At 42.8% G+C, this 11592-nt stretch overlaps 1 protein-coding gene across 1 annotated transcript in view; it reads left to right on the top strand.

Moving 5' to 3' along the window:
• NAIP (NLR family apoptosis inhibitory protein) overlaps positions 1-7713 on the top strand; it is a 48757-nt gene extending 41044 nt beyond the window's left edge. The window contains 3 exon segments of the mRNA XM_023207936.2: positions 475-561; positions 2486-2650; positions 6943-7713. Of these exon segments, the coding sequence (XP_023063704.2) occupies positions 475-561; positions 2486-2650; positions 6943-7307 (617 nt within the window). The 3' untranslated portion in view covers positions 7308-7713.
• Positions 7714-11592: the final 3879 nt, after the last annotated feature.

Below are 11592 nucleotides of genomic sequence, written 5' to 3'. Positions count from 1 at the left end.
ATCAGCTGGGCACAGTGGTACTGTAAGCCTAGCTACTAGGGATCAGCTGGGCACAGTGGTACTGTAAGCCTAGCTACTAGGGAAGAAGGCAGGAGGATTACTTGAGCCCAGAAGGTTGAGGTTGCAGCGACCTGTGATGGTACCAGTGCACTCCAGCCTTGGTGACAGAGACCTTGTCTCTTTAAAAAAAGAAAGAAAAAAAGAGAAAAATTGTTTCTTAAATAATGAAGTATATGTATTTCTAGAATTTTCTTTTTTACCTTTAAGTTCAGTTGGATTTGAAATTTCTAGAATTTTAATGACATTTCTAGTTATCAGAATTATTTTCTGAGCAAAAATTTGTTTTATCTACTTAGTCATACGAATTCAGTCTGAATTATTACATTAATTTCTAATTTCTTCATTTTAAAGATGTTACGCTTTGCTGTGAGAGATGTAGCGGACATAACTAAATTTTTATTTTCCCTTTCATAGTTGCCATTTTGCCAAATTTTATTTCTCTGAAGATATTAAATCTTGCAGGCCAGCACTTTCCTGATGAGGAAACATCGGAAAAATTTGGTATGTTTACAAAATAGTGCTTTTTACGTACTCTTATTATCTTTCTGCCCAGAATCCTTTTTCTCCTATTTTTAATTAGCCACAAGGAAGCAAGATATGTATTAGCTACCCTTGCTTACTAAAACAAAGCGATAGTGATGCTCAACTTCTACCCACCAGATGCCTTCACTATAGTTTTACCTCCAGACTTGATCTCATTCAAAGCAGAATGACTTCTTAGAGTACATATTTGGTCATTATAGCACTATGCAATTTCATTGTCAGGTATCTGTTCCCAATATAAGACCTCATAGTTTCAAAGGTTACTAGAATATAGGTAAAAATCTATCTTTTAAGGTTAAGAAAACTCAATATGTGAAACCCTATATTTCATAAAATGATAGCTATAGAATTTAAATACTTTTTGATTTTTAAAAAAATGATTATGAAAGTAATGTATGCTCATCGAAAACATTCTAACAGGAAAAAAAAAATAAAGGGAGGCAGTGGAGACAGGAACTGTAGAGCTGTGCTATTCAAAGTGCTTCTCAAACATAAACGTGCATAAAGATTGCCAGGATCCTCCTCTTCTCTTCCCTTCCTTTGGAGGCACCTAGGTGGGTGGGGGCTGAGGTGGCAGAGGTAGGATCAGGGCCAAGGGGAGGGCTGGCATACATCACAGGTTGATTAAGCAAATAATACTGTGAGTATAGCCAGGTGCAGTGGCTCACGCCTGTAATCCCAGCACTTTGGGAGGCCGAGGTGGGTGGATCACCTGAGGTCAGGAGTTCAAGACCAGCCTGGCCAACATGGTGAAACCCCGTCTCTACTAAAAAATACAAAAATTTGCTGGGCGTGGTGGCACATGCCTGTAGTCCCAGCTACTTGGGAGGCTGAGGCAGGAGAATCTCTCAAACCTGGGAGGCAGAGATTGCAGTGAGCCAAGATCAGGCCAGTGTACTTCAGCCTGGGTGACAGAACAAGACTCCATCTCAAAAACAAACATACAAACAAAGAAACAAAAGAGTGAGTATAACGAGAGCCACGTTTCCTCACAGTTGGAAAAGGAATTTACTAATACTGAAAGGTGAAGCTAGAACGAACTTTGAAGTATTGGATTAGAATTGGAAATATTGGTCTGGCCTCATGGTTTTTTAACCTATGAACATACATAAATAGATATCTCTGTATATATACACTGATCTCCACATGTCTATAGATACACACATACATATTTCTCAGTTCAGTCAATGGAGAGACTAGAAGGCACTGCAGTAATAATGAACACACCAAGTGCCTAGATACTGATTTCTAAATCCTGTCCTTCCTTAAAGGAACCAGGGTCCTTGCAAAATTGGCTGATTCAAGAACTGAGACAGGGAAAGAAAATAAGCCTGGGACATTGTTTTATGCTAGAAAGTATTCAATATATTTCCATGCGTGAGGCCTCAGAAGTTAACTTTCTAATGATCAAATGATCTATAGTGTGCCATGCTAGGAAGGAGTCAAAGTGAAAAGGAAGGTTCTAAGAGTGGTGGACTGTGAGGCTTTAGGGCTGGGAGGCTGGTGCAGAATCACTGAGGATGACAGCGGGAGGTGGAATGGGAAAGGAGGTGGCTGAAGGCATTGCAGAGCTAGGAAAGGGAACTGCAGGTCAGGAAAAGCTTCATTCTAAACGAGGAAATGGAGGTTTAATTGGCAGCCTGGACTTCAGTGCAGGAGAGATTGGTTGGTAGCGGGTGGTGGAGGAATTGTCTGGAGGAGCGAGGAAGATGAAAGCATGTGCTGGCCCTTCTCTTGCCCTCGGAGAGCAAGAGGAATGGCCTCTTTGCTACATGGAGTTTCCTGTACTGTGCATGATGTTTAGACCATGCATGATTTTCAGATTACTGTTGCACAGGAACAAAAAGTACAAAGAGAATAGCTTTTTGGTCTTTTCTGACAGCCTACATTTTAGGTTCTCTTAGTAACCTGGAAGAATTGATCCTTCCTACTGGGGATGCAATTTATCAAGTGGCCAAACTGATCATCCAGCAGTGTCAGCAGCTTCATTGTCTCCGAGTCCTCTCATTTTTCCAGACTTTGAATGACGACAGCGTGGTGGAAATTGGTGAGCTAGTGTTTCAGCTTGCATGGAAGCCAGTGGTATAGTCAAGCTTTCTGCTGCAACATGTCTATATAAACATTTGTCCCTCTAGAAATTTTCAACCCACTTCCTCATTTTCACTATCACACTGTTCCTTCTAGTGTCCTTCTTGGATTTAGGTGCATTCTGGTCAGATTTGGAAGTACAAAAAGGTCTCCCATTTGTGGATATACAAGCCCTCAAATCTGTGTTCTTGTCACCTGGTGTTTCAGACACCTGGTCACATATCCTCCTAAGTACTCCTTTTTAAAACTGAAGATGAATACACACACAGGAGAGTACGAAACTCATATATGTACTGCTCACTGAATTTTCTTTTTTTCTTTTTCTTTTTTTTTGGGCACGATCTCAGGTCACTGCAACCTCTGCCTCCTGGGTTCAAGCAATTCTCCTGCCTCAGCCTCCCAAGTATCTGGGATTACAGGTGCATGCCACCACACCTGGCTAATGTTTGTATTTTTAGTAAACACAGGATTTCACCATGTTGGCCAGGCTAGTCTCGAACTCCTGACCTCAAGTGATCCACCCTCCTTGACCTCCCAAAGTGCTGGGATTACAGGCATGAGCCACCATGCCCAGCCTAGAAAGGTCTTTTACTTTGCTTTTGAAATAGATTTTTTTCAGTGAGTATAGACTTCTATTTTTGGCACGTATTTTCTCTCACATTTCTAGCTTCCATAATATCTTTTGTTTAGGCGGCTGTCGTCTTTTTACTGTGCTCTTGAAGGTGAGGTATCTTTTCCTCCCTCCTTTGGTGGCTTTTAAATTATTTTCTTTGTTTTCTTTTGTGGCAGTTGCTATGAACTTGTGTATCCCCACAATCCACGTGTTGAAGCCCTAACCCCCAATGTGATTGTGTCTGGAGATAGGACATTTTAGGGCATTTTGTTATGGCCACCTGAGCAGACAACAGCAGCAGGTGCATGCTAATGTGTCCTGGTGGGTTTTCTTTGTATTTACTCTGCTTGTGGTTTCTAGAACTGATTGGCTCTGTGCTTGATGTCTTTCATCAGTTTTGGGAAGTTCTTGGCCAATATGCATATAGCTTCTGCCCGGTTCTTCTCCTCCATTCTTTCTCTGCTTCTTCTTGCATATAGCAGAATGACTCAACCTAATTTGGAACCAGGGGAGACCTTTTTCAGGAACTGAGATTTCTTTTTCTTTTTCTTTTCTTTTGTTTTTTTGAGGCAGAGTCTTGCTCTGTCACCCATGCTGGAGCGGTGGCGGTGGCGGGATCTTGGCTCACTGCAACCTCAGCCTCCTGGGTTCAAGCGATTCTCCTGCCTCAGCCTCCTGAGTAGCTGGGACTATAGGCATGCACCACCACATCCAGCTAATTTTTGTATTTTTAGTAGAGACGGGGTTTCGTCATGTTATCTAGGCTGGTCTCAAACTCCTGACCTCAAGTAATCTGCCCACTTCGGCCTCCCAAAGTGCTGGGATTACAGGCGTGAGCCACGGTGCCTGGCCTGAGGAATTGAGATTTCTGTCGAGACCTGAAGGAAGAATGACCCAGGCATAGTTAGTAGAGGAGGGATTGAGACATCATTTCAAACAGAGGTAATCACTTAGGTCATAGTCTGGAGTTAAAGAGAACCAGATATATTTGAAGAACTTGGGGGAAAAAAAGGAATATCTGGAGCAAGAGGCAGGAGTGAGTTGTGAGAAAAAGACTGGAGAGGAAAGTACAAGCCCGACTGGAGAGGCTTTGTCGGGTGTGTTACAAGGCTGGGATCTCATTTTCTTACTGCTCAGCACTGTTATTTTATGTTATTTAAAAAACAAAAAACAAAAAACAAAAAAAACCCCGACAACTTACAGCCTTTTTCTTAAAGGCCTTGTTTCTTCCTCCTTATGAGGAAGAATTTAATAACATTACATTTTATGGTCTCTCTCATCCTCATTTACTATAAATTGTGTTTTATTCTTCTCACTACATTAGGTCAAAGCCTTCCTTAGAACTTGAATCTCACACACAGATTTGAGCCAGTAACCCCGTCCCTCTCCCTCCTGAGAGCAGGTGTTTTCTCTTCCCAGCACCCAGCAGAATATGCCTGGCCCATAGTGGGAACTGAATAAATATTTGTTGACTGAACAAAGCAAGCTTACTTTTCTGTAGCTTCTTCTGACGGACAGCTGAGAGGCCATTGTTTGCCAGTAGTCAGTAATGCTTAAACTTTACCTGTGGGAGACAGCATTCAGACACATCACGGCACTGGCTAACCACACAATAGGAAGTGGACGTTATGCTGAAACAGGGGAAAGAAGGGAATGCATGTGGAAGACCTGAGTCTTTCTTCAAGTCCCTCCAGAAGTGTCCTTCATGTGGGGGAATGAGAAATATCTCTTGAATGTTACTGAAGATACCTATTCAGGACATAGCTGAAGACATTTTCTCAGTACCTCTGTTCTTTAACCTCAGTCAAGCTACAGTCATAGATTCTAGACTGAAACCAAACTTAACCTTTGCCCAAGTTAGAAAAAAAAAGAGGTTTAGCAATTAAAAACAAAGCTGGGCATAGTGGCTCATGCCTGTAATCCCAACACGTTGGGAGGCCAAGACAGAAGGACTGCTTGAGGCCAGGAGTTTGAGACAAGATTGGGCAATATAGCAAGACCTTATCTCCATAAAAAATTGAAAACATTAGCCAAGCATGGTGGCTACTCCTGAGTAGCTAGGACTCAGGAGGCTGAGGCGGGAGGATTGCCTGAGCCCAGAAATTCTAGGCTGCAGTGAGTTATAACGGAACCATTGCAACTCCAGCCTAGGCAACCCAGTGACACCCTATCTCAAAAAAGAAAAATTTTTTTTTTAAACCCCAAAACGAAACAACAAAAACTCTGCTCAGTACCCATTCCGAAGTCTAGTCAACCTGTGTTCACTGAGAACACAGGGTGTGTCCAGCTTCCGTTTCCTTCAGAGGCTTTAGTCTCCAACAGGAGGGTCCCTTCTGGGCCACAGAAATAGGGCATAGCAGTAGACAGATGACATGACTTTAGGAATGTCACACCCCCTTCTCTATAAAAGGGGAAGACATAGTTGCCACAACCTCTGAAGTCCCTTGTAATTTAGTCTGGCTTTTTCTGTTTTTTCGTGTTTGTTTTGTTTTGTTTTTCTGTTTTGTTTTTTTAGACGGAGTCTTGCGCTGTCACCCAGGCTGGAGTGCAGTAGTGGGATCTCGGCTCACTGCAACCTCTACCTCCCAGGTTCAAGCTGATTCTCCTGCCTCAGCCTCCCGAGTAGCTGAGATTACAGGCATGTGCCACCATATCCGGCTGATTCTTGTATTTTTAGTAGAGACGGGGTTTCACCATATTGGCCAGGCTGGTCTCAAACTCCTGACTTCAAGTGATCCACCCACCTTGGCCTCCCAAAGTGCTGGGATTACAGGCATGAACCAGCGTGACCGGCCAACTTAGTCTGGTTTGTAGGCACGCTGTGCCTTGGCATGTGACCTCCTGTGAGACCAAAAGAGAAGCTCATATTTGTCCAGGATGGCGAAACTCTCAGCACAATGGCGTCAGTGCTTTAAGACTTGGCTGTACTTCTTTGGTTTCTGCTTCTCCCTTATATTTTTGCCAGGTGATTCTTTATTAACCCATCAGCTCTTTGAGTTTTTAAGGAGATATTTTTAAAATATTATATTAAGCTGGGCACAGTGACATGTGCTTTAATCCCAGCTACCTGGGAAGCTCAGGCAGGAGGATCACTTGAGTCCAGGAGTTTGAGACCAGCTTGTGATGGCCAGGCGCAGTCGCTCACACCTGTAATCCCAGCACTTTGGGAGGCCGAAGCAGGTGGATCACAAGGTCAGGCGATCGAGACCATCCTGGCTAACACGGTGAAACCCCACCTCTACTAAAAATACAAAAAATTAGCTGGGCATGGTGGTGGGCACCTGTAGTCCCAGCTACTCTGGAGGCTGAGGCAGGAGAATGGCACGAACCTGGGAGGCAGAGGTTGCAGTGAGCCGAGATCGCACCACTGCACTCCAGCCTGGGTGACAGAGTGAGACTCCATCTCAAAAAAAAAAAAAAAAAAAAAAGGAAAAAGAAAAAGAGAGCCGCCTGTGTTAACCCAGCAAGACCACATTTCAAAAAACAAAATTATATTGAGCACTTCTACTACTGCCTACTTATTCTGCCAATCTACTAGTAGTGGTGGTGGGAGAGGAGGCTGGTTAAAATAACCTAGTCCACCATTATTGAAATGGAAGTCCTTATGATTCTATTTTCATAAATGTTTTCTTTTGTAGCCAAAGTAGCAATCAATGGAGGTTTCCAGAAACTTGAGAACTTAAATCTTTCAATCAATCACAAGATTACAGAGGAAGGATACAGAAATTTCTTTCAAGCACTGGACAACATGCCAAACTTGCAGGAGTTGAACATCTCCAGGCATTTCACAGAGTGTATCAAAGCTCAGGCCACAACAGTCAAGTCTTTGAGTCAATGTGTGTTACGACTGCCAAGCCTCATTAGACTGAACATGTTAAGTTGGCTCTTGGATGCAGATGATATTGCATTGCTTAATGTCATGAAAGAAAGACATCCTCAATCTAAGTACTTAACTATTCTCCAGAAATGGATACTGCCGTTCTCTCCCATCATTCAGAAATAAAAGATTCAGCTAAAAACTGCTGAATCAATAATTTGTCTTGTGGCACATTGAGGATGTAAAAAAAGTTGTTCAATTAATGCTAAAAACCAAATTATCCAAAATTATTTTATTAAATATCGCATACAAAAGAAAATGTGTAAGGCTTGCTAAAAAACAAAACAAAAAACAGTCCTGCATACTCACCACCAAGCTCAAGAAATAAATCATCACCAATACCTTTGAGGTCCCTGAAAAATCCACCCCAGCTAAAGGTAAACCCTTCAATCAAGTTGATACAGCTAACCCTCTATTGTCCATGGTCAACAGGGAAGGGGTTGGGGACAGGTCTGCCAATCTATCTAAAAGCCACAATATGGAAGCAGCATTCAATTTATATAATAAATGGCTAATTTAATGGTTGAATCAGTTTGATACATGGATGAAATGAGTTTAACACAGGATCCACATGAATCTTCTGTGGGTCAAGAGATATTCCTTAATCCTTGTAGAACCTGTTTTCTATATTGAACTAGCTTTGGTACAGTAGAATTAACTTACTTTCCCTTTATCCACTGCCAGTGTAAAGAGGAAATGGGGGTTAGGGAAAAATGACTTTATTCCAGAGGCATTTCAGAGTTCAACATATGCTATAATTTAGAATTTTCTTATGAATCCATTCTCCTTGGGTAGAAAATATTTTATCTCTAGTGATTTCATAATACTATTTCCATATCATAGTATTTCATAGTATTATATTTTATATGAGTGTCTATATCAATGTGAGTATCCAGAATTTCATTCCTACCAGTTAAGTAGTTTTCTGAACGGCCAGAAGACCATTCTAAATTCATGATACTACTATAAGTTGGTAAACAACCATACTTTTATCCTCATTTTTATTTTTACTAAGAAAAAAGTCAATTCTCCTCCCCGTGCCCAAGTATGAAATATAGGGACAGTATGTATGGTGTGGTCTCATTTGTTTAGAAAACCACTTACGACTGAGTGCAGTGGCTCACACCTGTAATCCCAGCACTTTGGGAGGCTGAGGCGGGCGAATCATTTAAGGTCAGGAATTCGAGACCAGCCTGGCCAGCATGGTGAAACCCCATCTCTACTAAAAATACAAAAACTAGCTAGGTGTGGTGGCACATGCCTGTAGTCCCAGTCACTAGGGCAGCTGAGATGCAAGACTTGCTTGAACCCAGGAGGCAGAGGTTGCAGTGAGCCGAGATGGTGCCACTGCATTCCAACCTGGGCAACAGAGCGAGACCCTGTCTCAAAACAAAAAACAAAAAACAAAACCACTTACATTTCTAGCTACATTAAGAATTTCTGAATATGTTAATGAGCTTGCTTGTGGTAACCATTTATCATATCAGAAAGTATATGTATACCAAAACATGTTGAACATCCATGTTGTACAACTGAAATATACATAATTTTAATTTGTTGGCCGGGCACGGTGGCTCAAGCCTGTCATCCCAGCACTTTGGGAGGCCGAGACAGGCGGATCACGAGGTCAGGAGATCAAGACCATCCTGGCTAACATGGTGAAACCCCGTCTCTACTAAAAATACAAAAAAAAAAAAAAAACTAGCTGGGTGAGGTGGCGGGTGCCTGTAGTCCCAGCTACTCTGGAGGCTGAGGCAGGAGAATGGTGTAAACCCGGGAGGCGGAGCTTGCAGTGAGCTGAGATCCGGACACTGCACTCCAGCCTGGGAGACAGAGCCAGACACCGTCTCAAAAAAAAAAAAAAAAATTTTAATTTGTTAATTATACCTAAATAAAACTGGAAAAAAATTCTGGAAGGATGTATCTAAAAATGTTAAGAGTGGGTACCTCTAGGAAGTGGGCCTGGAAGCCATTCTTAGTTTTCACTCTCTCCCTTTCTGTACTGCTTTTTGTTTTACTAGGGGCTGCATTATTTTTCTATTTAAAACAAAAATAAATCTAGTTTAGCACTAAAACATTAACTGGAGCTACCTCTGGAGGGCAAGAGTACTAGAAGGTGGGATGGATAGTCTTCTTGCTTGTCTGATTTTATATGTAATACCTTTGTAATTAGAAAGGTTGTTAAGCATTATATCAGAATCCAGTTAGGAGACAGAAACCACACAGCAATTTCAATGGGGAACGTTTAATATACAGATGCTCGGCCAGATGCACTGGCTCACGCCTGTAATTCCAGCACTTTGGGAGGCCAAGGTGGGCAGATCACTTGAGGTCAGGAGTTCGAGACCAGCCTGGCCAACATGGTGAAATCCTGTCTCTACTAACAATACAAAAAAAAATTAAAAAAAAAAAAAAAAAAAAAGCCAGGCATGGTGGTGTGCAACTGTAGTCCCAGCTACTTGGGAGGCTGAGGCAGGAGAATTGCTTGAACCCAGGAGGCGGAGGTTCAGTGAGCTGAGATCGTGCCACTGCACTCCAGCCTGGGTGACAGAGCAAGACTCCGTTTCAAAAAAAGTAAAAATAAAATAAAAATATACAGATGCTCCTCAACTTACAACAGGGTTATATCCTGGGAAACCCATTGTAAGTAAAAATATTGTATGTCAGGCATTTAATATACCTAAACTACTGAACATCATAATACGTTAAAAACTCATAAGATTCCATGCAAATTATTTGTCCAGAGTTTCTTCTAAGGGCTTTTAGTTCAAGCAGGGGTCAGTAAAGTATGGCCCTGGACTGTCCAGCCCTCAAGCTAAGAATGGTTTTCACATTTTTTAAAGCAACAGAGACTATCAGTGGCCTCCAAAGCTAAAATATTTACTCTGTTCTTTTACAGAAAATGAACTACTTCTATGACAAAATACTTTTGAATCATAAGCTCATCATGCCCTTTATTCTAGTTTACATCAGTCTTCATAGGACTCCCAAGTCATCCCTCATTGACCCAACACCTGTCCTCATGGTTGTAAGCCCTCCCTCCCTTGCTCCATCCATCTCTTCCTGTCTCCCTTTCTCTTTCCCTCTCTCCCTTCCTTCCTTTTCTTTCTCTCATAAAGAAAAGAGGTTTAGATGACTCACGGTTCTGCAGGCTTCACAGGAAGTATGGTGCTGGCATCTGCTCAGCTTTTAGGGAGGCCTCAGGAAACTTAAAATCATGGCAGAAGGTGAGCACACATGTCACATGACAAAAGCAGAAACAAGTGAGAGACAGTGGGGGGGCAGGTTCCATACACTTTTAAATGACCAGATCTCATGAGAACTCAGTATCAACACAAAGATAACACCAAGCCATGAGGGATTTGCCTCCATGATCCAAACATCTCCCACCATGCCCCATCTCCAACACTGGGGACACAATTCAACATGAGTAGAGACAAATATCCAAACCATATCATTCCACCTCTGGCCCCTCCCAAGTCTTATGTCCTTTTCACATTGCAAAATACAACCATGCCTTCCCAACAGTCCCCCAAAGTCTTAACTCATTCCAGCATTAACTCAGAAGTCCAAAGTCTCATCTGAGACAAGGCAAATCCCTTCCACCTATGAGCCTATAAAATAAAAAACAAATTATTTACTTCCAACATACAGTAAGGGTTCAGGGGTTGGGGAAATACTTCCATTCCAAAATGGAAAAATCTGCCAAAAAAGGGGGCTACAGGCCCCATGCAAGTTCAAAACCCAGCATGCCAGTCATTGAATCATATAACTCCACAATGATCTCCATGTGGCACGCTGATATGAGGATTGGGCTCCCAAGGCCTTGGGCAGCTCTGCTCCTATAGCTTTGCAGAGTTCAGCCCCTGAGGCTGCTGTCACAGGCTGGAGTTGATTGCCTGTGGCTTTTCCAGATGCAGGGTACAAGCTGCCAGTGGCTCTACCATTCTGGAGTCTGGAGAACAGTAGCCCTCTTCTCACAGCTCCACTAGGCAGTGCCCCAGTAGGAACTCTGCATGGGGCCTTTAACCCCACATCTCCCCTCCACACTGCCCTAGTAGAGGCTCTCTGTGAGGGCTCTGCCCCTGCAGCAAGCTTCTGTTTGGACACCCAGGCTTTTCCATACAGCCTCTGAAATCCAGGCAGAGGCTACCAAGAATCCACCATTTTTGCATTCTGTGCGCCTGCAGGCTTACCACCATTAGGTGTGAAGGCTATGGCTTATGCCCTCCAAAGTAACAGCCCAAGCTATACCTAGGCCCCTTTGAGCCCCTGCTGGAGTTGAAGCCATCTGGATGCAGTGTTCGGAGGATGCACAGGGCCCAGCCCAGGAAAACATTCAGTCCTCCTAGGCCTCAGGGCCTATGATAGGAGGGACTGCCCCATAGGTCTCTGAAATGCCTTTGAGGCC

This window comes from Piliocolobus tephrosceles, chromosome 4 (assembly GCF_002776525.5).
Source record: "Piliocolobus tephrosceles isolate RC106 chromosome 4, ASM277652v3, whole genome shotgun sequence".
Taxonomy (NCBI): Eukaryota; Metazoa; Chordata; class Mammalia; order Primates; family Cercopithecidae; genus Piliocolobus; species Piliocolobus tephrosceles.
The sequence above is the reverse complement of the archived record's forward strand: the minus strand, read 5'-3'. Positions and strand labels throughout refer to the sequence as shown.